Source organism: Triticum urartu, chromosome 7A (genome assembly GCF_056163025.1).
Source record: "Triticum urartu cultivar PI428250 chromosome 7A, HENAU_Tu73, whole genome shotgun sequence".
In the NCBI taxonomy this organism is placed as follows: Eukaryota; Viridiplantae; Streptophyta; class Magnoliopsida; order Poales; family Poaceae; genus Triticum; species Triticum urartu.
Window position 1 is genome coordinate 746,793,792 of NC_141879.1, and position 26,692 is coordinate 746,820,483.

The 26,692-nt window shown below is 49.7% G+C and overlaps 1 protein-coding gene across 1 annotated transcript; it reads left to right on the forward strand.

Moving 5' to 3' along the window:
• The first annotated feature begins 12,458 nt into the window (after window positions 1-12,458).
• LOC147962722 (CASP-like protein 1U2) lies at window positions 12,459-13,255 on the forward strand. The gene has a single exon (XM_087534284.1). The coding sequence runs from the start codon at window positions 12,459-12,461 to the stop codon at window positions 13,083-13,085; it is 627 nt and encodes a 208-aa protein (XP_087390410.1). The 3' UTR covers window positions 13,086-13,255.
• Window positions 13,256-26,692: the final 13,437 nt, after the last annotated feature.

Consider the following 26,692-nt stretch of genomic DNA (forward strand, 5'->3'; position numbering starts at 1 on the left):
GACGTCAAAACGGCATTCCTTAATGGTTTCCTTAAGGAAGAATTGTATATGATGCAGCCGGAAGGTTTTGTCGATCCTAAGAATGCTGACAAGGTGTGCAAGCTCCAACGCTCGATTTATGGGCTGGTGCAAGCATCTCGGAGTTGGAACATTCGCTTTGATGAGATGATCAAAGCGTTTGGGTTTACGCAGACTTATGGAGAAGTCTGCGTTTACAAGAAAGTGAGTGGGAGCTCTGTAGCATTTCTCATACTATATGTAGATGACATACTTTTGATGGGAAATGATATAGAACTCTTGGACAGCATTAAGGCCTACTTGAATAAGAGTTTTTCAATGAAGAACCTTGGAAAAGCTGCTTATATATTAGGCATCAAAATCTATAGAGATAGATCGAGACGCCTCATAGGTCTTTCACAAAGCACATACCTTGATAAGATATTGAAGAAGTTCAATATGGATCAGTCTAAGAAGGGGTTCTTACCTGTGTTACAAGGTGTGAAATTGAGCTCTGCTCAATGTCCGACCACGGCAGAAGATATAGAAGAGATGAGCGTCATCCCCTATGCCTCAGCCATAGGTTCTATTATGTATGCCATGCTGTGTACCGGACCTGATGTAAACCTTGCCGTAAGTTTGGTAGGAAGGTACCAAAGTAATCCCGGCAAGGAACACTGGACAGCGGTCAAGAATATCTTGAAGTACCTGAAAAGGACTAAGGAAATGTTTCTCGTTTATGGAGGTGACGAAGAGCTCGTCGTAAAGGGTTACGTCGACGCTAGCTTCGACACAGATCTGGATGACTCTAAGTCACAAACCGGATACGTGTATATTTTGAATGGTGGGGCAGTAAGCTGGTGCAGTTGCAAGCAGGGCGTCGTGGCGGGATCTACATGTGAAGCGGAGTACATGGTAGCCTCGGAGGCAGCACATGAAGCAATATGGGTGAAGGAGTTCATCACCGACCTAGGAGTCATACCCAATGCGTCAGGGCCAATCAAACTCTTCTGTGACAACACTGGAGCTATTGCACTTGCCAAGGAGCCCAGGTTTCACAAGAATACAAGGCACATCAAGCGTCGCTTCAACTCCATTCGTGAAAATGTTCAAGATGGAGACATAGATATTTGTAAAGTACATACGGACCTGAATGTAGCAGATCCGTTGACTAAACCTCTCCCTAGAGCAAAACATGATCAACACCAGAATTCTATGGGTGTTCGATTCATCACAATGTAACTGGATTATTGACTCTAGTGCAAGTGGGAGACTGTTGGAAATATGCCCTAGAGGCAATAATAAAAGCATTATTATTATATTTCCTTATTCATGATAATTGTCTTTATTCATGCTATAATTGTGTTATCCGGAAATCGTAATACATGTGTGAATAACAGACACCAACATTTCCTTAGTAAGCCTCTAGTTGACTAGCTCGTTGATCGACAGATAGTCATGGTTTCCTGACTATGGACATTGGATTTCATTGATAACGAGATCACATCATTAGGAGAATGATGTGATGGACAAGACTCAATCCTAAACATAGCACAAGATCGTATAGTTCGTTTGCTAGAGTTTTCCAATGTCAAGTATCCTTTCCTTAGACCATGAGATCGTGTAACTCCCGGATACCGTAGGAGTGCTTTGGGTATACCAAACGTCACAACGTAACTGGGTGACTACAAAGGTAGACTACGGGTATCTCCGAAAGTGTCTGTTGGGTTGACACGGATCAAGACTGGGATTTGTCACTCTGTATGACGGAGAGGTATCACTGGGCCCACTCGGTAATGCATCATCATTATGAGCTCAAAGTGACCAAGTGTCTGGTCACGGGATCATGCATTACAGTACGAGTAAAGTGACTTGCCGGTAACGAGATTGAACGAGGTATTGGGATACCGACGATCGAATCTCGGGCAAGTAACATACCGATTGACAAAGGGAATTGTATAAGGGGTTGCTTGAATCCTCGACATCGTGGTTCATCCGATGAGATCATCGAGGAGCATGTGGGAGCCAACATGGGTATCCAGATCCTGCTGTTGGTTATTGACCGGAGAGTCGTCTCGGTCATGTCTACATGTCTCCCGAACCCGTAGGGTCTACACACTTAAGGTTCGGTGACGCTAGGGTTGTAGGGATATGTATATGCAGTAACCCGAATGTTGTTCGGAGTCCGGGATGAGATCCCGGACGTCACGAGGAGTTCCGGAATGGTCCGGAGGTAAATAATTATATATAGGAAGTGCTATTTCGGCCATCGGGACAAGTTTCGGGGTTATCGGTATTGTACCGGGACCACCGAAAGGGTCCCGGGGGTCCAGCGGGTTTGGCCACCTGCCCCGGGGGCCACATGGGCTGTAGGGGGTGCGCCTTGGCCTACATGGGCCAAGGGCACCAGCCCCAAGAGGCCCATGCGCCTAGGGTTTCAAAAGGGGAAGAGTCCCACAAGGGGAAGGCACCCCCTAGGTGCCTTGGGGGGGAGGGAATCCTCCCTTGGCCGCCGCCCCCTAGGATATTGGATCTCCTAGGGCTGGCGCCCCCCCCCCTAGGCCCTCCTATATATAGTTGGGGAGATGGATGACTTCACACCTTAGCCTTTGGTGCCTCCCTCTCCCTCTCCAACACCTCCTCCTCCTCCATAGAGCTTAGCGAAGCCCTGCCGGAGTACTGCAGCTCCACCACCACCACGCCGTCGTGCTGCTGCTGGAGCCATCTTCCTCAACCTCTCCTCTCCCCTTGCTGGATCAAGAAGGAGGAGGCGTTACGCTGACCGCACGTGTGTTGAACGCGGAGGTGCCATCCGTTCGGCGCTAGGATCTCCGGTGATTTGGATCACGTCGTGTACGACTACCTCATCCCCGTTCTTTGAACGCTTCCGCTCGCGATCTACAAAGGTATGTAGATGCATCCGATCACTCGTTGCTAGATGAACTCATAGATGGATCTTGGTGAAACCGTAGGAAAATTTTTGTTTTCTGCAGCGTTCCCCATCAGGGCGTAGGATGAGGAGAGGAGAGAGTGCGGCGCGAGTGCTCGAGTGTGCCGCGCGCTGTAGCTGGCGCCCGAAATACGCCGCGTGGGTAAGTGTTTTCAACCGCGCGCCCAACCCGTTATAGCGCGCGCGCCGTTTTTGCGCGCCCGCTAGAGCGACCCGCCGCGTTGCGCGCGCGCTAAAACGGCCTAATTTACGGCGCGGCGCTAGTTTAGCGCGGCTGTTGGAGATGCTCTTACTGTATGTGTGCTGTAGCTACCTTGATCTGCCGTCCATTGTAATCGAAAGGCTCTCCTTTATCTTCCTCCATCTATCTCTTGAGTCTTTTCTAGTGTGCGCTGACGCTGCCGACAAGCTCCACCTCAACCAACTCACCGGCGACAAGGTGCCACTCCGGCCGGCCGCCACACTCCCTTTCATCCACGCTAGCCGAAACACGGATGGATGCACCTTGAGCTACATCATCCAACGCTGCTTTTGTAGGAGACGACCAGGATGAAACAACTATGATCGTCCCCTTTGGTCAGGCTCCGGTACAAGCTCTACAAGAAGGCCCTGCCGCTGAAAAGGAAGATCACGGCACTAGGATGGCTACGTAATCCCGTTGTTAGACTGTATTATATGTAGACTCTGTATAGGTATTGTATACCATATTGTACACACCTTGTATACTCCTTATATATATGAGATAGCCCACCTCGTAAGAGGTACGGTGCAGTTTCCCAAACCCTATGTCTAATATGGTATCAGACTAGATCAGTCCCAATGACTTCCGCTGCCCTACCTAGCCCGATCGCCGCCGCCGCCGTTGCCCCGATCACCACCAACGCCGCCGGCGCGCCGGCGACTCCTGCCTCGCCGATTCTATCTTCGCGACCTCTCGTTTCGGTCTACACCGGCCAGCCGTCTCTGCTCGGCGCCTCCTCAGATCGGATGCAGCCGTCCGTGCCTGCACCTTCCTCGCCTGGGACGGGTGCCCAGATCCACTATGGCCACCCAGCCGGCCACTGGATGGCACCTCCGTCGATCCAGCCGTTGTCTTCGGCGCCATATGCTGCTGCGCCTGGGGCTCCCTCCTACGCCTCGCCATCGCTGTTGCCTTACGCGGCTACACCTACGGCTTCGCATGGCGCCCCACCTGCCGCACCCTATGGAGCTCCCATGCCGCCTGGCAACGTTGGGTACTACCCGAATCCATCAGGTCTATCGTATCATGGTGCTCCGGTGCTGGATGTGGCTACCTCCTCGGAGCTAGTTCCTACCGAACGCGGTGGTGACCCGCCTCCGGGGTATTACACGTCGCTCTCTGCTGCGGCGCCTCCACCCGATCATGCTACTGCTGCTGCGCCGTTCTACTTTGCGCACCTCATCCCAGTGAAGCTCACGACGGATAACTATCTGTCATGGCGTGCGCAGGTGCTGCCGCTCCTTCGCAGTCGTTACCTGGAGGGTTATGTTGATGGCACCCTGCTGTGCCCTCCGCCGCATCATCCAGCATATCATGCGTGGGTGGCTCAAGATCAGGCGATCCTCTCTGCAATACTGTCGTCTCTCACAGAGGGAGTATCTTCTTTGGTCCTGTTTGCTGCCACCTCTCGGGAGGCGTGGTCGGCCCTGCACACGAGCTTCTCGTCTCAGCAGCAGGCGCGTGCTCACACCATTCGCATGGAGCTAGGGGAGACCAAGCTCCTTGATCTCAGTGTCACCGACTACTTCAACAAGATGATGCGCCTTGCCGACACTTTGGCTTCCATTGGCCAGCCGCTTCGTCCTGAGGATTTCACCACCTTTGTTATGAATGGATTGGATGCTGACTATGATAACCTCGCTGAGAACATCAATGGTCGTGACACTCCGCTTCAACCTCGTGAGCTTTACTCACGCCTCCTCGCCACGGAACAACGTGTCAAGTCCCGCCGCTCCAACCCGAGTTTTGTGGCTGCTAATGCTGCCACCCGCGGCAAAGGGAAGCCCTACAAGCCACTGGCTGGAGACAAGGCGGGGTCTTCTGCTCCTCAGACTCAGTGGCCTCCCGCCGCTGCCTCTATGCCCACGACTGGGGGCGGCCGCTCCTGTTCCTGCTGCCCATCATGCGCCATCCAGCTCCCCTGTCAGTTGTGTGGCCTTCCTCGTCACATAGCATCCCGTTGTCATCGTCGCTTCAAGCGGGACTTTCTCGGCATTGGCAACAATGGAAAAGGCAACGACAAACAGGCTGCCTTGGCTACTCATGAGCATGCACATACTCCATCGTATCCCATTGATCCGACATGGTACATGGATACAGGCGCTACTCATCACCTGGCGGGCGAGATGGGTAAGCTTTCCACCCAGGAGCCTGATCGTGGTCATGATCAGGTTCACACCGCCAACGGAGCAGGTATGCATATATCACATGTTGGTCAGGCATCCCTTCTAACTCATAACCACAAATCTCTACATCTTCGCAATGTTCTTAGAGTTCCCTCTGCTACTCGTAGTTTATTGTCTGTTCCTCAACTTACTCGTGACAATAATGTCTTCACTGAGTTTCATCCTCTTTATTTTCTTGTTAAGGATCGGGACACGAGGGACGTTCTACTTAGAGGTCGCCTGCGCCATGGACTATATGCACTTGATATGCCATCTGTTCCTCGAGCGTTCAGTGGTGTCCGTGTTTCGCCCAATCATTGGCATGCCCGGCTTGGTCATCCTGCTACTCCCATAGTTCGTTCTATTCTTCACCATCATGATCTTCCAGTTGTGCCCAATAAAGATGCTGCCACAGTTTGTGATGCCTGCCAGCAAGGCAAGAGTCACCAGCTTTCGTTTTCAGAGTCGAGTCGTGTCGTCAAAACTCCACTTGAGCTTGTGTTTTCTGATGTATGGGGCCATGCCCAAACTTCTGTTAGTGGTCATAAATATTATGTCAGTTTTATTGATGCTTATAGTCAATTTACTTGGCTTTATCTTATCAAGCGCAAATCTGATGTGTTTGATGTTTTTCTTCAATTCCAAACTCATGTTGAGCGTCTTCTTAAGCATAAAATTATCCATGTTCAGTCCGATTGGGGGGGTGAGTACCACAACCTCAATGCGTTCTTTAATAAGCTTGGGATTTCTCACCGTGTGTCTTGTCCTCATACACATCAGCAGAATGGCGCAGCCGAACGTAAGCATCATCATATTGTTGAAACTGGCATCACCCTACTTGCTCATGCATCGGTACCTTTTCGTTTTTGGAGTGATGCTTTTTCGACAGCCTGTTTTCTTATAAATAGGCTTCCTACACGACTCCTTGGGATGAAAACACCACTTGAACTCTTGCTTAACGAATCTCCAGATTATACCTTTCTCAAAGTCTTTGGGTGTGCGTGCTGGCCTCACCTTCACCCTTATAACAAGCGTAAGCTCGAGTTTCGGTCCAAACATTGTGTCTTTCTTGGGTATAGCTCTCTTCACAAAGGGTACAAGTGTCTTCATATTCCGTCTAATCGTGTTTACATCTCGCGTGATGTGGTGTTTGATGAGAATGTGTTCCCTTTTTCATCTCTTTCACTACCTTCTGCTCCTCCAGCATCACCTTCCACCTCTCCACTGCCTGCTCAATTTGTTGATGTTGCATACTCTCCTACGTTGTTGCCTCATCATGCTGCAGGTACAGGTCGTGGGGTCCGTCTTGAGCTGCTGGAGGAACAGGAGTCGTCATCTACTCCCGACGTGAGCAGCGGTCCAGTGCATGCCCCATGCATGCCTCCGCTGCCCTTGCCTGGGTCTTCTGCCACCGAATCGGCTCCCTCTGTGTTGGACGCGCCCGTACCAACCTCACCTGGGCCGGTCTTCCAAGCATCGGGCGTTCCTGAGCTGGTTCGGCCCATGACGCCTGCCCTTGGCTCGCCTGCGCCATCTCCTGGGCTGACGTCTGCTACCGCGTCACCTGAGCTGGCATCTCCTGCCGCATCGCCTGGCTCAGTTGGAGCGGCCGCCTCGTCACCAGTGGCTTCACCGGTTCAGTCTTCACCAGCGGTGTCGTCACCACCTGCTGCACCACCTGCTGTGACTGCTCATCGTCCTCATACACGTAGCCGGTCCGGCATTGTTTGTCCCAAGGAGCGCAAGGATGGGACGGTTGCCTGGCTTGCAACCTGTGTGGCACAGTTGCAAGAAGATCCCTTCGCTGAACCACGACATTTCCAGGCTGCTCTTGGGATTCCTCGCTGGCGTCAAGCCATGGAACAAGAGTATCAGGCATTATTGAAGAATGGTACTTGGCAGTTAGTCCCTCCGGTCTCCGATGTTAATGTCATTGATTCCAAGTGGGTTTTCAAAGTTAAAAGGCATGCTGACGGTTCTATTGAACGCTACAAGGCACGGTTAGTGGCGAGAGGGTTCAAACAACGGTATGGTCTCGACTATGAGGATACTTTTAGCCCGGTTTTCAAACCTACTACTATCCGGCTGTTGCTCTCTTTGGCTGTTACTCGAGGCTGGTTTCTTCGCCAACTGGATGCTCAGAATGATTTCCTCCATGGTGTTCTGGATGAGGAGGTGTATATGCATCAGCCCCCGGGATTTGTTGATCCTGCTCGCCCTCATCACTTGTGCCGCCTGGTCAAGGCGCTCTACGGGCTGAAGCAGGCTCCTCGTGCATGGCATGTGAGGCTTGGCTCCGTTCTTCGGGCGCTTGGTTTTGTTCCTTCCACTGCTGACACATCGCTCTTTCTTCTGCGTCGGCCTGAGGTGACTATGTATCTACTGGTCTACGTTGATGACATTATCCTCATTAGCTCCTCTGATGCTGCTACTGGTCGTTTGATATCCGCGTTGAGTGGTGACTTTGCGGTGAAAGATTTAGGCACTTTGCATTACTTCCTTGGGCTGGAAGTTTCTCGCTCCTCTGCTGGCTTGATGCTCTCACAGCACAAGTACTCTTTGGACCTGTTGCGACGGGCAGGCATGCTGAAGTGCAAACATGTCACAACTCCGATGTCTGCCACTGATCGTTTGTCCGCGTTTGATGGAGATCTTCTTGCTTCCGATGATGCAACTGAGTATCGTAGTGTTGTTGGTGGCCTGCAGTACCTCACTATCACTCGGCCTGACATCTCCTATGCAGTCAATCGGGTGTGTCAGTTCCTTCATGCTCCTCGGACTTCTCATTGGACGGCGGTCAAGCGCATTCTACGCTACATATGTCTTACTGTCTCATATGGTTTACTTCTTCAGCCGGCACCATCCGCTGAGCTTTCGGCGTTCTCTGATGCAGACTGGGCCGGTAACCCGGATGACGGACGATCCACGGGGGGGCATGCTGTCTTCTTTGGTCCTAACCTGATCGCCTGGACTGCTCGTAAACAAGTTACAGTGTCTAGAAGAAGCACTGAAGCTGAATACAAAGCAGTTGCCAATGCTACGGCCGAGATCACATGGGTACAGTCTTTATTGAGAGAGTTGGGAGTCCCTCAAGTTCAGCCGCCTGTTCTCTGGTGTGATAACATCGGTGCTACCTATCTGTCGTCTAATCCGGTGTTTCATGCTCGAACAAAACACATTGAAGTTGACTATCACTTTGTACGGGAACGTGTTGCACAGAAGCTACTCCACATCAAGTTTATCTCCTCTAAAGATCAACTTGCTGACATCTTCACGAAGCCTTTACCACAACCTCAGTTTGTAGGGTGCAGGTGCAATCTTGACATACTTTGTACCTCAGGGCATAGTTAAGATTGAGGGAGGGTGTTAGACTGTATTATACGTAGACTCTGTATAGGTATTGTATACCATATTGTACATACCTTGTATACTCCTTATATATATGAGATAGCCCACCTCGTAAGAGGTACGGTGCAGTTTCGCAAACCCTACGTCTAATACCCGTTCCCGTCTCATCATCGCCCTAACCGGCGACGCGAAATGGATGCTCCTCGACATGCCTTCGCATGATGGACACTCGTTGTAAGTGCTTCGTCCTCCTCTATCAGGGCCAGAGCCGGCGGCCAACGCAATTAGTGTACGCAATGGCTCCGCAGCAGGGTGGTGAGGCATGGGACTATGGGATGTGCACAGGACGGCAGACACGAGTGGTCGTCTTCTTGTTCAGCCTCGTTGTCTAGCTCACGCACCCACGCGTGGCACCGTCCCGGTGCACAGAAATGGGAGCGACATTGTTGTGCGGCTGCCTGCGCCAACAGTGCGGCTTGTGCGTGGGTGCACGTGTGGGATGAATGACGCGGTGATCGCGTCCTGTCGACTCGTACGAGAGCCCGGCGGCCAACAACACCGGCAGCAACGGTACGCACGGGAGCTGCTAGCTGCTCTGCTGGGGAACATGCAGGATGACAAGACCAACTGTTCGATGTGTGGATACAGATGCACCGGGCGTGCCTGCTCTGCCGCAGCCAGCTCTCGCCGCGGAAGGTCGCCGCGGCAGCAATCACGGTGGGTGGAGTCATCAGCCCACGTCCAAGAGTGGAGAAAGGAGAACCTTCCGATTACAATGGACGGCAGATCAAGTTACCTACAGCACCCATACAGTAACAACATAACAGCGATCGTACCGTTCAGTGTGCATTGTAACCTCACCATGGGCAGCTTCCAGCCCACTAAACCGCACCGTGCCAACTCCTCCTTTAGGCCCTCCACTTGGCGGTTGTGACGAGCGCGAACCACCGCGGCCGGCCTTCTCGGGAAACACTATGAAATCTAGGCACTCCCTTATTATGTCGAGCTGATTTTTTCTTTTTCATGTTCGATATACGCTGCTCCAGTTTCCAGTCTCCCCCACGGTCATCTTTTTGCCAACGAAGCGACAGTTCTTTTAAGAGGAAACGCTATTCATCAGTGGCTCATCTAGTAGTGACTTCCATATGTAACGTGGATACTTACCATAGTTAGAAAAATGTTTTATGTTTGGCGTTTCACCACGCTTTTTGAAAATATATGCCTTTGTTTCAAAAAACTAGTTCTATTATATACCATAAAAAGTACAAGGCCCCTCAAAAATAATAAAAATCACATTAAGGTACAGGCACCACCAACCGACCATCACCATCGCCGGAACGTGCAGCTGATGCATTGTTATCGCCGCTCCTCTATAGAGTTAGCTTGATCATGTCGATGACAGTCAGAAAGTCTGCGTGTCTGTGGCCTCAAGGTCCAGTGCCACCGAGCTGCAGTCGTCACCATTTAAGACATGAATCAATATGAAGCGCCTGACATCAAATCTCGCTGGCCTGCACACACGACGATAAACGCTAACCTCATCGCTCCGAGACGACATGTATCTATGCAAGAGCTTTGTCAAACCTGTCACAACGAACAAACTCGAGGAGCATCTTAGCCAGGAAGACCAAGTCGAAGATGAAGTGCCGCCAACCACCAAAACGCCGCCCTTACAACAAAAACTTCCGAACTTATACTACTCACCAGAGTCAAGGCATGGGATCCACTTCCCATCCCGATTGCCTAAGCGACAAGTAGAGAGGGATGTGAATCCATGGGATCACTAACAAAGCTTGAAGTGGGCGAGTGCCTTAACTGTGGAAAACGCGGGAGATATTTCAACCCCATGAAAATGTGCTTTTGTTTTGTTCACATATATCTGTACGTTAAAACCTCCACTAAGAAATGATGGAAAGAAAACAAACCCCTCTCCCTTGCCTTGCCCCACATCTGCCGATCGGCCCTCTCACTGCTCTGCCTCGGCGGCAAGCTTCCTTTCACAGTCTGATTTGTACCTCCACAAGAGAATGCACGGGGAACATGGCTTGATTTGACGAATACGCGAGCAACAACAGAAACGCGACAGGTACACCCCTTAGTCCTGAACATCAGTGGTTTCAAGACCTCCCAGTGACTACTCCGCCCCCGCCATCGCCAAACGTTGCTTCCTCTTCTCATCCTCCTCCGCAACTCATGGATGGCTGGGGCTCCTCTACATCGCGGATCTAGTGCGGCACGGTGTTGCCGACCACAACGATGTTGACGCGCTTCATGCTTTGCTCACCGAGCAATAGTGACTCAAGGTCCCCAACACTACCTCCTCCAGCATCGTCCCGACCTCGCCTTGTCGCGCTCCTCACTGACAAGAAGAACAACGCTGCCACCCTAGCTTCCACGTGTCTCCTCTTCCTTTCTTCTCCTCCTCTAAAGGTGCCAACGCCAACCACCTCCTCCCCGGTAAGCTGGTATGGAAGACGAGCCCCTCCTTGGCCATGGAGACCCCTCAGCGCATGTGCAGTCCATGCCCCACCCTGATTTTTTCAGGAGGATGTGGCGGACGAGAACGTCTCTCTATATTGCAGTGTGGCGGGAAAGGCCGTTGGTGACCAAGAGGGGTGGTGAGGGTAGGAAGCACAGGACTTCGCCTTCGTGAGAGGGGGAATCCGTGGGGAACGTGGCTAACGGCCGGGGAGGATGAGCCAATTTCATCGACGACCATAGTTAGAAGATGCAGTGCTTGCCACCTGAATGGGAATCTAGAGGGAGAAATCAAACATCATGATGGGAAGAGACAAGATAAGAGAGTAAGAGCATCTCCAATAAGTCCCACAAAAAGCGTTCCTAAAATTGTTTTACGCGATGTCCATATAATTTAGTGAAGGTTTGCAAGTGTTGTGCTTTAGAGAAAATCCAACGGATCTCGTATCCGTAAAAACAAATTACGTCTAGGGGATGTTTCGGCCAAAAATCATCTTCAACAGATCCCATGAACGTGGAATAAATTTACAGTATCATGTACACTTGGCCCAACTTCCCTCTCATTTAGGGGAAGTTTTGCTTCCCGTAAACTTTTGGCGGCAAGGTAACCACCTAAAACTTTCCAAGCCGCCATCCTCCCTCGGATCCATATTAATTGTCACTCAAGCGGATGTATCCAGTACTATTTGAGCGACAAATAATATTAATCAGAGGGAGTATCATATTTACAGAACATGTTGGAGCAATTCTTTTATCCAACTCCACTAGGAGTCTAGAGCAGAATTTTGTACGGGAAAGGGGTCTCTTGGAGATGCTCTAAGAGTAACGACTTGCGGTGCATATCGTGATGCAAAAAGAAATGAAGCGAACGGCTGGGCCACGCATGCTGCGAAGAATAGCGCACGGATCGGACGTATGCGTCGCGTCACGAACGTTTCCAGGAACGTTCGCATGACTTCCGAAGAAGATTTGATCTCTCTCTCTCAAAAAAAAAAAAGAGAAGATTTTGATATTTTCAGCGATCGGGCAATTATCTTATATATGGAAGAAATAGATCGGGCAAAATGTATGTGAGATGCATACGTATGAATATGATTTGGAAACTCCGTTTGGAGAATCCATTTATGCCGGTGCAGCATGCCGGATAGCTCCACGGCTGCCATATATCTCCTGATAAATACGTACATACAAGCCGTGCCGTGCATGCAACGCGCTAATCAACGAAGCATCCATACAGATCTCGCCATTGCTCGTTCAACCTCCTTGCTCGGCGCCGACCATGTACGGCCCCGACTTACGACCGTCGAGGTACCACCACCAGGCGGACCCGCCGCCGCCGCCCAACGGGTCCAAGGCGCTGAGCCTCCTGCTCCGCCTGTGCGCGATGCTGCTCGCCGTCGTGTCGGCGGTGGTGATGGCCGCGTCAAGCGAGTGCGCCGCCCACGCTCCCTCGGACGACTCCGGCGCCGCCGCATCCGTCGTCACCTTCACCTATAACCGGTTCGGCGCCTTCGTGCTCCTGGTCGGGTGCAACATCACGGCCGCCATCCTGGAGGCGCTGGCGGTGTACCTGCACGTCAGCCTCGACGTGGCCGCCGTCACCGCCGCCGCTGCGGCCGACGAGAAGGATAGTCTGGACGAGGAGGAGGCGCCGGCCGGGGTCAACATCCCCGCCATCGTGCTGGTCGTTGTGGACCTGCTCGTGCACGCGTTGCTCTACTCGGCGACAGCGGCAGCCTACACGGCGGCGGCCGCGTACGCCGCGCAGATCGGCACCTGCGTGCGGTTCGCCGGGCAGGTGGAGCGGGCCAAGATCCTGTCGCTCGCTGCCTCCATCGCCGTCACCGTCGCTGCCGTCGCCAAGGACGTGCCGCTGCCATTCAACGTCCCGCCCGTTCTAGGTTGAATTAAATAATCGTGATGCGTGCATGCGAGTGTAGGTACGTACGTTTGCAGGTACTTTGGTCGCGTGGTTGCCATTAGGAGTACTAGGAATCTACTACAATATGATTTGGTGGTATGTACAACTTCTTTATTTTTTAGATGAAAGCTACAAGTACTATGATTTGTACAACTCTTGATTATGTTGCAATCTCCGAGTATCAGGAATTCAGGATGTGTACATTTTACTTTCTGTGAGCCATCTCGTGGGTAGGAGTCCTCTTCCAATTTTACAACAACTGGTATCTTAGCTATGTTGTCCCTGAAGATGGGAGAGTATACATGTTTGGCTTTTTTCTTTGAAAATAGCGTAAGTACCCCATGGCATGTGGATGGACACGCCATGATAGTATACAGCTCTACATAGCTGCTCTCTCGTCGTTTATTCTGTCTTAGAAACCTATGCTTGCCTCATTAATTCCGAAACGTATTAGGTTGCTTTCTCTTGGTATTTATTTTCACATAAACCCTTATGTTTATGTGATATAAAATTGTATGATCAGGTTGATATTCCATGGTGCTTATCTATGTTATTTTGTAATCAAAAGATTACATACTAATGATGTAGCTATTGGGCAAAGACTATCCAAGTGAAACCGACAGAGTAGAAGTATATCATTGACGTTTAATGGATGAATTATGGCACATACTTGGTCTAATGATGGCATATATTACTAATTAATTTCGGGAATAGCGCGAACTAGCCTGTGGTTGGATTGTTAAAGGGACAGTGGTATCCCAGCCCACAAGGGTTCAAGTATGGTGCTCGCATTATTCCTGGATTATTTCAGGATTTCCGGCGATGAGCTTTCAGTGGGAGGAGACGTTCCCCTCGACGACGAGGCGCCTATGGTGACTTCTTAAATCTCAAGATGATATGCCGGCTCCTTCCCTTGAAGGTGCTCATAGGGGCAGTGGCGACTCTAGTAGGGGGGCTTCAACAGGCTCTAGCCTACCCTCCAAAAATATAATTTCTTTTACTACTACACTTCATCCAACCCAGCAACCCAATCTCTCGGTCTCAGGCTCTCAGCAAACAACACCAATAGTACACAAGCAAGTAGCGGAAAACACATCGAGTAGGTACACATGAGAGCGACATGACACACACTCATCTAGCGATGCCCGATGGCTGGCCAGTCAAGCATAGAGCCGGCAATACCAAATTTTGTCTGTTTAAATGGGCAATACCAAATATAAAGTTCAATTTGATTTTCAAAATATTCAGAACAATTACAGTAAATACGAAGTACATGTTTTCAGTAGCAATCTGATTTTTTTTAGCTTATTTGAAGAAAGGTATTCAGAGATAGTGCCTGTATTTTGCTAAACAAATTCAAAAATTGGTTGAAAATTTGATATTAAAAAAAACATCCAGCAAATACTACATGTTTCCAATAGTAATCTAGGAAAGTTGAGCTTGTTTGAAAAAAGGGGAATGAGAGATAACGACTATTTGGCTAGACAGATTTAAATTTCCGTTCAAAATTTGACACTTTCAAAAAATAAATGCCAATAAAAAATCCATATTTTCAGTAGTATTCTGGAAAAATCTTAGCTTATTCAACAAAGGATTAGGAGATGATGTTTTTTCTCTTTAAAATGGCATTTAGATTTCTCGCCGTTAACTTTGAGCCCACCCTTCATTTTCTTCCTGGATTCGCCACTGCATAGGGGTAGGGTGTGCATGTGTGCGTTTATAGGAATGAGTGTATGCGCGTATGTATGAACGCTTGCGTTTCTACCGTGTTAAAAAAATATTCGGGAATAGTAGCTGGATGCCGTTCCCCGGGGGCAATCCCAACAAACCCTCCATCTCACGTTGGTTTCTCGTTGCACGAATCATGACACAGGGCGAAGACACATTAGATTCCCAAACCCTTTTCGATGTGCTAAAAAAGCTAGTGAACCATGTACATTTCAAAAATCCCACCACCCATAAGATTGGTTACGAATGTGAGCCTCCATCGTAGTAAAATCTCAGCCCCCCCCCCCCCCCCTCTCTCTCTCTCTTTTATCTATCTGGCAAAACAATGTTTTTTCTCACTTAGGTACACGGCAATTTTACATAGAATTTTTAATAAGAACATAACATTTTATTAATAAGTAACATGGTACTTTTGTATTAAGAGATGTCATTTTTATTTTTAAGAGATGGCATTTTTTAAGAGATGGCTTTTTATAATAAGAGATGTCAAGATATGGCATTTTTTATTTAAGAGATGGCATTTGTTGTGTGATGCAAAAATGCCATCTCTTCAAAAGATGACATTTTTAATTAAGAGATGCCTTTTTTATTAGGAGATGACATTGTTTTACTTAAGAGATGGCATTTTTTATTATTAAGAGATGGCATTTTTTATTATTAATAGATGACATTTTTTGTGTGATGCTTTTTTAATGTTTGATAGGATGGCATTTTCCATGTAGAGGATGACGGTTTTATAAGATCTCTCATCTTTTTTGTAAAAAGTTTTAGCGTGGTGATTTAAATATTTTTAACTGGGCCTTTTAGAGCATCTCCAATAGATGGTCCAAATTTTGACGGTCCAAAGCCGGACATGTAAAATATGGACCGCCAAATGGTGCGTTTTGGAGCTTCAAAAAATGCTCAACTCTAACAGATGGTCCAAATAGGAGATTAAAAGAGCTTCTCCAATAGATGGTCCAAAACAAGAAGTAAAAAACAGCCGCGCGAACACCTTGTGCGCGCGGTGGAAAAGGATGGCCGCCGGTTGGATTGGCTCCTGCGAACGGCTGCGGACGGCGGCGGTGATGAGAGCTAGCTCGGGGGACAACGAAGAGGAGTTTGGCGGCCGACGGGGAGAAGGTGCGGGCTAGGTGCGGCGGTCGTGCAGCCGGCAACAGGGCCATGGAGAGGCCCGCAGCCGACGGGGAGGAGGCTGGCGGCGGCCTAAGGACCCGACGAAGGCCTACAGGGCCAGCTAGACCGCCGGAGGTGCCGAATCCCATCACGGCTGCCTCCCGATTCGGTGGCGCCCGGGCGGCTGTGAGACGGCTTCCTGCAAGGGAGGCGACGGGGGCGAGAAAGGTGGCGGCGACAGAGGCGGGGATTTGGGCGGTGGCGGAGGCGATTTCCAGCCAGCTGGTGTTCGGGGGGGCGGATGGGCACGACTGTGAAATGAAATGAAGGATGATTGGGCGTTGGCGGGCGGCCGCCGAATTTGGAGCAGTTGTATCTCCCGATGCAAATTTGCACCATGAGGTGTTGTATTTTACATCGACAAGAGGCCGCGGTTAATTTTATTTTTTTTACATATGGACCGTCTGTTGAAGCAGCGTTTTTTGTCTCAGATGATTCAAAAGTTAGATATTTTTACACTTGTACAGTCTAAGATGCTCTTTTTTTTTCGGGTGCGTCTAAGATGCTCTTAGATCTCTAGGTCTCTCTAGCACGTCCCATGGCGAACGACCATAAACGTTCACTGGGGCGGAGGGTGGCTATCTGAGTGAACGTAACCATCCGCTGCGATCTCCCTCCTGGCGACCGTGCGGACCATTAATTTTTATTTGTGACGCCATATCACATTGATACATACACCATCCAACTGTACTTTAGGGCGACGTCTATAAATCTGGTGGCTCTCATCCTTCCTTTTACATGCACATTAATACTGTCCTCCGAATTAAGAGAAGCTTGGTCGCATATGAGTAATGCTGTCCACGTACAACAAACCACACACGCCATTGGAAATGGCCAATTCTTTTAATTGTATAACTCGAATTTGCACCGTAATAGAATCTGGTTTGAAATGTCGTATATACGGCTATTTCGGTTGCATATATATGTATACCACTGGCTTATGAAACATTATTTTCTGGAGATCATAACATGTTTACATGGAAAAAAATTTAATAGCACTATCATGATGCCCTAAAACAGTTCCGGTCATGGCCAAGAAAATAAAAGGCAAACAACAGGATGCAATAAATTGCATTTCCTGCAATTCCGATCGTGCTTAATAACCAATCGTTCAACATTTAAAATACGTGCGAACTGAGTATTGCTTAGATGGTTAGGTTCCTTGTGGAGAAACTAGCCCACCAGGATTTAAGTCCCAGACTTGGCACTAGTGGCCGCATTTCCGGCAAAATTCATTCAATGAGAGAAGCTATTCCCGTCGACTAAGATGCTCCTATGGTGACTTTGTCAATCTCAAGATTAGATGTCGGCTCAGTATGGATAGGGCGTGCATGTGTGCGTTCATAAGGGTGAGTGTATGTACGTGTATGTGGGCCTCTATGATTGCATTGTGTTAGGGGAGTTAAAATGCGTGAATGATCGCACAAAAGGACCTTAATTAATTTTCACATCAGATCACATTAATTAATACGTAGCTTGTCCAACCAGACTTGAGGACGGCGTCCTAAACGGTCCCGATCTTGCGCAACAAGAAAAGCTGAAGCAAAGGTGTGGCATAAACTGGTCATATTCTAAATTGGTGGTTGTGTTATAGTTTGATGGAAATGAAAATGGGAGCTTGAGGTCCTTTAGCTCAAAAAAAAACCGTCATTCAACAGTTAGGAAGAGTATAATGATCCTGTAAAAAAGAAGAGAATAATAAGGGGCATATAGAGATGACGTTGCAGTTTTCCCTATGTGAACAGAAAAACAAGAGAAAATAATGAAATGCCAAACTATAAAAAGATAGAATGTGTAGAAAAAAAATTAATTGGCAACCTCATAGTCAGCCCATTAGATGAGGTATAACCAACGATAGTTCTAAATGACATTGCAATAGCCAGTGTCGGGCTATATTATTGTACGTGCTTGTAATTCGTATTCCAGTAACTAAAGTAGTATAATACTCATATCACGTATAATTAATTACTCAAAATAATTAGTTTTCAATCTTGACATCAGATCACATTAATACAGAGATGGCCCAACCACACTTTGTGGAGGTCCCTATATATTGGAGGTGTTGAGGAGTGTGCTGGCAGACTTTGGACAGAATTAGTATAGCTAACTTGCATACAGATCGATGGTGCATGCAAACAATATCCGCATTAGTGAGTTAATTATATTTTTGATACAAGAACTTGCATATGATGTACAGATTCATACATAAACTTGAAAAGTGACACAAATCGACTATACAACCTGTGATTCGGGTACATTCAAGTACAAGCCATATAAGGTTATGATCCAAGTGGGGAGGACATTTGACCCCTCCCCCCACCCCCGCCCCGCGCCTCGCGCGTGTGCCATGCCCTTTTATATGTTCAATATTGCACTCACATGTGACGCATATCGTACCGTTGGTGAGCTCGCTGCTAATCAACTGCATGCATAATTTATTTTAGACGACTGTATAGCTGATGGCCAGAGCACGTCAGAATATGCAGAATCGCCGTTGTCAAATTGGCCAGAGAGACTCGGATCTAGAGCCTCTACGATATTATTGTGCGTCCTGCAATATAGCGTCTACACGCAACCCTCCTCGATCATACCGGCAATACAGCGCCCAGGATGAATGTGTTTGTCCAAACTTCCGTTAGGCATAAGTTCATAAACCAAGAGCGGGCCATACATATCGACGGTGGTGCCACCAACGTGCATATGTACATGCAGTGCTAATTAATACTTCCGTGAATATGACAACGCATTCATGCAAATTACGCAATCTATGTGCATAGCTATGAGCGTGTACTCGTTCATTGAATTATATGTACATATGAGCTTCACAAGGTTGCGGTTACGTAGGCAACTGGTCAGTAGAAGCCCAAGTAGGCCTTGCTTGGGATGATCATGGAGAAGTACATGGACAATAACGCGAGCATGTCGTGTTGTTTTTCATGCCCGATATGTTAGCTCCTTATTTCTCTCCTCAGATAAATGGGGATCTACCCCCAAACCCATGTTCCTCCTCTTCCTAACGGATATATGAATCTCTAAAAGTCCGGTTAGCAGGTCAGCTACTAAGCGCTAGCTATGTCCAGGACCTTCTCTAGCCACGCCTCAAACGATTAGCCTTGAAGGAATTTCTGAACTATTTTGGCTGAGATATTTCCAGGTCACATGTAATGTTACTCTAAAGCTTCCAGGGTATTACAAAAAGGCACCAAATAGAAAAGCATATGCAATTCCGAATGAACTGCAGCTCTCGACGGTGATGCCCTCGATTGTGGCGCCACTACCGAGTGTGGCATAGCCCCCAGGTGTATTGCAGCCCTCAAAGGCAGACCAATCGGAAACCGAATAATAGATTTGAGGAACTAATAAATTTTATTTCATCAAATAGGACTAGGGTGTTGGTGAGGAGAAACTCCGGAGTGACGCTCGAAGAAGACAAAAAAACGAACTCACTAAGGACTGAAATATGCAATTTAATCACAAACGTGTCTTAGTTTTTCACGCCCCACACGTTGTTGATGTGGTCTAAGTTGTTGAAGCGATGACAACACCATGTGGAGTCCTCGTCGGATTTGACCATGGAGAATGCAAAGTCAGTGATGGCGAAGTCAATGTTGGTCGTGTCCTAGTCAGAGTCAGTTGATTGTGTTTGAAGTCGACGTAGCGGTGAGGTCGGCATAGCAAGGTTTCGATGCGCTAGGGTCGGTGCGGCCAGCCCGGGTCTGTGGAGTGACGATGCCGACAAATGAAGCGACGAGGCCGTACGCCAGAGTGATCATGTGATCTGTTACACAAAATAGTACAAGCCAAAGTAATAATTTCTCAAAATAATTTAATATGCGCTGCAATGGAGGCAGCACCCATAGGATACGAGGAGTATGTTGGTTCGGTACTTGAAGTAATCTGGCTGAGGATTGAAACCAATTGTAATACGACTAAGTGAAGGATCCGACTGGACTTGAACAAAGTACTAACAGATGTAGCATGGTTTCAGATTTAGTTCCGACCGAACCACAGCCCTAGGACCGATCTAGTCCCTCTGAGAAAAAAAGGGGGGTCAGTTGAAAAAATTTAAACATAGATAAAAGACTAAATCATTAACTTTTCCTATGACCGATGTAGATCAACCCTATGATGGGCGCCAACTGTCGTGATTATAAATTAGACAGTAAAAGGGGTGTATGGACGGAGCTTGATCTATCGAGATGCAAATCGATGACATAAGATTGTATAGAGGTTCAGCCCCTTGTGGTGGAGGTAAAAACTCTAGTCCTGTCTTTCTGGGAGTTTTTTCTCTTTTTTTTTTGCAAAAAAGGTTTTTCATTCATCAACCATGGTCGTTACAGTCCCAGATTACATAAGGCCCGAATCTCCTCCGGAGCATGACGAAGCCAAATGGCGGTCCGAATAGCTCGTCCCATCTGGGCAAGCTGGTGGCTAACCTGATTTAACTCCCTTCTAACATGTGAAATCACATGGGTACACCACAGACCCAGCATGCGTTTAGTTTCCTCTACCATTGATGCTACTGGAGATCTGTTGGTTGTAGCATCAGCGATCATTGCCGGTGCTGTACTGCAGTCTGTTTCCAATATAAAAGGAACAGAACTCCATTCCAGAGCAAGGGACACACCCTCCATGCAAGCTGCAAACTTGGTCTCCAGTGCGCTCGAACACTTCGACAGGAAACGACATGATGCAAAGACCACAGTGCCGCGGTGGTCGCAAAGGATCATACCTGCACCACCTGTCCCATCCGCGGCAACGAAGGCACCGTCGACATTCAGCTTGCACCAGCCGTCAGGTGGTCTGGTCAATTTCTCCAATGGCCGAGGCTCAGCTGTCATCATTGAACGATCCATCTTTTGGCTGAGCATGAAGTGGGTGCCGTTTGAGTACAGACTACAATGGTTGTGAACCCTCGACCTAGAACCTTGGGCAGGCTTATGTAGAGTCCGCCATGCACCTGGGTCCATTGGCTGGTCATAAGTGCTACTAAATGGTATATTGAATATCAGCTGGTAAGGCAGGTCATAGTGGGGAGTAACTTCGACTAGTAACATGCATATGCTACTAGTCTGTTACTATCTCTATAGTGCATAGTATCATAGATTAATATCATAGGTAGTTTTATTTATTTCCATGCATGACACATAGTAGTACTTACATGCATGTAGTTATAATGACACTCAACCACTTTCTTCCCATTCATTCGTTGGATGCTTGTGGTGTATTAATGATCCTGGTTAACGAAAAGCAAAGTTGACTTGCAAAGGAGTCATTAAATTTTACCTTGGTATCTGTGATATGAGTTTGTGGCCTTGTATAAGGGAATGGAGGGAGTACTACTTAGGTTACCCCCACTATGGCCAGCCTAATGTTTGCCATTTATTGCGTAGTCAACTATCATGTGTAACTCCTCTCTAAGACTACCCACAATGGGAGTAACATAGGTAAAATGGATGATGTGGCAAGCAATAAATGAAGAAAGAGAGGCATATGGTAGCATAGCTAGTTACTACTACTATGAGTAACATCACACATATCAAAACAAAATGAGTCTATAGCCTAATAAATGAAGTGTTGCATGCTACCACACATATGTTACTTCCCACTATAGAGGTAGTAACATAGAGTAGTAACATGGGCATGTTACTACTCTATGTTATTACCCATTGTGGCTAGTCTAAAAACAAGTACAATAGGATGACGTAGGCGGGCTGTAAGCCTTTCAAGATTATACTTTAGATGAGTTGGAGGAGAGAGAGGACGAGAGAGAAGGGAAGTGGGCTACTGATTAACAGCCGGCTGCGGCACGTGCTCCTAGGCATGTTTTAAGAGAAACAGACGGGCCATGCATTAAAAAAGTAGTATATATATATATGCAACTATTGTACTTGTCGACTATAAGGTCGCCCATAAATGATGTGGCAAGATCATATAGCCAGCAGCTAGCAGCTGGCTATATACTACTAAATATGCTCTAAATGCTTCTGGTTGTTCGACTGTAGTATCATCCCAACTTTTAAAGCTCCGGGCTCATGGGAAAACGGACTGGTGTCTACTCTGACTGGGTGGCGTGTTTGTCTGGTCCTTTGCATTCATGGTCCTGGGCCTGCATGGACCTCTTAGTTGGGCCTTATGTTGTCACGGGCCTATCCGATGGGGGATTCCCTCGTCACTGCTGGAGCACGGTAATCACTGTGATTGGCGAATATCCATCGCGTCAGCTATTTTAGGAATCAGGGAGATGACACCAAAGCAATCGTCCGTCCAAACCTCCTCTGTTAAGAATGGCAGAGTTAGCTCACCATTCTCACTGGCGGAAACATTGGCTGCTACAGGCCAACAATCCTCCGCCAACGAAACCCTATTCTTAAGTCTTGTTTCGGTGCGGTTCAACAGCCAACAATTATTAGAAGAAAAAACAGCGCTGGTCGGCGAAGCTTAATCCCTCCTCTCGCGCGCACGCAAGGATTAGGGAAACCTGGTTTCCATTGGGAGTCTAGAAAAAGTAGGACTATAGCTTTTTTTTTAGAGACAGGACTTATATTTTTCTGCGATCTAGGATTAGGACTATAGCTAGGAGTATATCCTAGTCCGAGTAGTACTAGTATAGTCTAGTTCATCTTTTACGTACACGTCAAGGCCGTTAATGCAAGACCGCAAAAATCTATAGAAAGAGAATAACCAAGGTCGATCATTGTTCTGGTGTGGATCGTTGTTGGCTAGATCGATTCGATCAAGGTCGGGATAGAAACGTCCAGAAGAATCGACCACGCAGGGCACGGCAGGTGCCCATATCTCGTCATGGGTCTCTGCCTCGGCAAGTCGACATCGAATGGCACTTCTTCTACTTCTCCTCTCTGGATGGACGAGCCGTATGACCTCGGCGACGGCACTTCTTCTACTTCTCCGCCCTGGAAGGACCTGCCGCATGAGCTCGCCGGCGTGGTCCTCTCACGTCTCGCGTCCCACGATGATCGCCTCAGCTTTTGCGCCGTTTGCCTGGACTGGCGCCTGGCCGCAAAGCACCAGCGTCTGCTGCTGCCGCCAGCCGTGCCGTGCATCAACCTTGGCAAAGGCGAGTACCAGAGCCTTATCGATGGCAAGGTGCGCCGGTTCCCCGTCCCCAGCGATTGCCGCGCCGACGCTTCATTCGGCAGCTTGCTCCTATTTCAGCATGGGCCATCCTCGAGCTGCTTCCTCCAAGACCCATTCTCTGGAACCACGCCGGCCATAGAGCTACCCTGCTACTACAACTGGATGCCCCTTCGTGCTAATGGCATCGTCGGCACCTTCAAGCCCCACCACGGGCGTGGCGTGCCACACAACAACATTCAAAAGATTGTCCTCTTGTCACCTAAACTCGTCATCGCTGTGTTCCAAGACTGTCCGTTCCCCAACTATTCCAACTTTGGAGGTTTCTGCCCGGGCACGGCACTTCCGTTTTTGTGGTCAGAAGCAGCCGACACATTCGCTATTCAGCACCATGGCGGGACCTTTTGTTACGAGGACGTAGCCTTCCATCATGGAAAGATCTTTGCTGTCTGTGGGATGGGGAATCTGTTCACCCATGAGTTTGTCGGAGATTCATTGTCCAAAAGTCGTGTCGAGCATGTCATTAAGGAACAACCCAATGCGGGCTACATGGACATGAAATGCTACCTAGTCACATCAGCCGACAACACAAAGCTACTGATGGTGCGTTGGAGCATTCTTGAAGTGATGAACGAATTCAAGCTTGATCACCACACAATGGATCTGCGTGTATTCGAGGCAGACTTGGATAAGGGCCGGTGGTCTGAGATGAAAGACTTGGGCGACCAGGTCCTCTTTGTTGGACAGACTGGCTCGAGTGCGTTCGCGGTAACAGGTTCCTCTGCACAGTATCACCAGATTTTTCAAGGAGGGAACCTTGTGTTTCTTTCGGGAAATGATTCACTACCGGAACAGGGCTCTAAGCCGACAGCCAAATGTATGCCGACGGCCACCGTCGGCCTAATCCGAGCTATGCCGACAGCTAGATCCTGGCCGTCGGCGTACAACGACCGTCCGGCTATCCCTGCCTACGCCGACAGCAGCCGTCGGCACAGGACAGCCGTCGGCTTATCCCGGACTACGCCTACAGCTGCCGTCGGCATATATAAGCCGTCGGCATAGATGCGGGCCCGCCGACAACCCTCATCACGGTCGGCTAACGACGTCAAATCTATACCGACGGCCGTGACGGGTGGCCGTCGGCATAGATTCGGGTGACACGTCACCGATCCAGAGCGCACCGACCAGGACCTATGCCGACGGCAGCCGTCGGCATAGCCGACACGTCATCGATTCGTGGCGCTGTCCATCTGCCCTGGCCGCAGCTATGCCGACGGCTTTGCCGTCGGCATAGTTTTTTCTTTTTTTCTTTTTTTCCATATAGTATTATTGTTATTATTATTAAGCATACAGTATGTGTTAATAACCATACATATAGATTGTGTTAGTAAGCATACATATAGTATGTGTTAATAAGCATATAGTGTGTTAATAAGCATATAGTATGTGTTAATAAGCATACATATAGTTTTTTTGTTTTTTTTCACTGTTTTCTTTATTATTATTATTTAACGAACTTACATACAGTATGTGTTAATAAGCATACATACATTATTTTTCGGTTCTGTACAGAGCGGTGTGACCCCCCTCACGAACGGTGCCGCCGCCAGCCGACAACTAGAATGGGGAACAGCCGCATCGGGTCTATTCGAAGGGGACTTTGCTCCAAGTGTTCATATATATCGGATGACCTACCACAACCGGATGGTGTTATGCCATGTCCGAAGAGGCGACACGCATCTCCGGGGTGTGGCCCCATCACGGACGGCGCCGCCGCCGGCACCTGGATGGGGGGGGGGGAATGGACGCGTCGGGTCTACATGGAGTGGATGTATCTGTGGGTTTGGCCCGGATGTTGCTCCCGGGTGTCCCTATGGGCGGACCTGACACAACCGGGTGGAGAGGTCCACTGGTCAAAGCCCGTCCGTGCAAAGTCAAAGGGCTAGATCCTGTGGTCAAACGCTACAGGGTTAGCCGGGACGGGGGCCCTGGGGGGGGGAGGGGGTAGCAATGCCACCGGAGTGTCGTACCGGGCCCTCATACATGCGGGGTGGTGTTGTGGCATGTCCGAAGAGGCGGCACGCGTCTCCGGGGTGTGGCCCCCGTCACGGACGGCGCCGACGCCGGCACCTGGAGGGGGAAACGGACGCGTCGGGTCTACACGGAGAGGATCTTGCTGTGGGTCTGGCCCGTATGTTGCTCCCCGGTGTCCCTCTGGGCCGACCTGACACAGCCGGGTGGAGAGGTCTACTGGTCAAAGCCCGTCCGTGGGAAGTCAAAGGGCTAGATCTCGTGGTCAACCGCTCCAGGGTTAGGCGGGACGGGGGCCCTGGGGGGTAGCAATGCCACCGGAGCGCCGTACCGCGCCTCATACATGTGGGGTGGTGTTGTGGCATGTCCGAAGAGGCGGCACGCGTCTCCGGTGCGTGGCCCCCCTCATGGACGGCGCAGCCGCCGGCACCTGGAGGGGGGAAACTACCGCGTCGGGTCTACACGGAGTGGATGTAGCTGTGGGTTTGGCCCGGATGTTGCTCCCGGGTGTCCCTCTGGGCCAACTCGACACAACCGGGTGGAGAGGTCCACTGGTCAAAGCCCGTCCGTGCAAAGTTAAAGGGCTAGATCCCGTGGTCAAATGCTACAGGGTTAGCCGGGACGGGGGCCCTGAGGGGGTAGCAATGCCACCGGAGCGTCGTACCGGGCCCTCATACATGCGGGGTGGTGTTGTGGCATGTCCGAAGAGGCGGAACGCGTCTCCGGGGTGTGGCCCCCGTCACGGACGGCGCCGACGCCGGCACCTGGAAGAGGAAACGGACGCGTCGGGTCTACACGGAGAGGATCTTGCTGTGGGTCTGGCCCGGATGTTGCTCCCCGGTGTCCCTCTGGGCCGACCTGACACAACCGGGTGGAGAGGTCTACTGGTCAAAGCCCGTCCGTGGGAAGTCAAAGGGCTAGATCTCGTGGTCAACCGCTCCAGGGTTAGGCGGGACGGGGGCCCTGGGGGGTAGCAATGCCACCGGAGCGTCGTACCGCGCCTCATACATGTGGGGTGGTGTTGTGGCATGTCCGAAGAGGCGGCACGCGTCTCCGGTGCGTGGCCCCCCTCATGGACGGCGCAGCCGCCGGCACCTGGAGGGGGGAAACTACCGCGTCGGGTCTACATGGAGTGGATGTAGCTGTGGGTTTGGCCCGGATGTTGCTCCCCGGTGTCCCTCTGGGCCAACTCGACACAACCGGGTGGAGAGGTCCACTGGTCAAAGCCCGTCCGTGCAAAGTCAAAGGGCTAGATCCCGTGGTCAAACGCTACAGGGTTAGCCGGGACGGGGGCCCTGAGGGGGTAGCAATGCCACCGGAGCGTCGTACCGGGCCCTCATACATGCGGGGTGGTATTGTGGCATGTCCGAAGAGGCGACACGCCTCTCCGGGGTGTGCCCCCCGACACGGACAGCGCCGCCGCCGGCACCTAGAGGGGGGAAACGGACGCGTCGGGTCTACACGGAGTGGATGTAGCTGTGGGTTTGGCCCGGATGTTGCTCCCGGGTGTCCCTCTGTCGATGACCCCTCCCCCTTCACTCACCTGACGAACTAAGCTACCC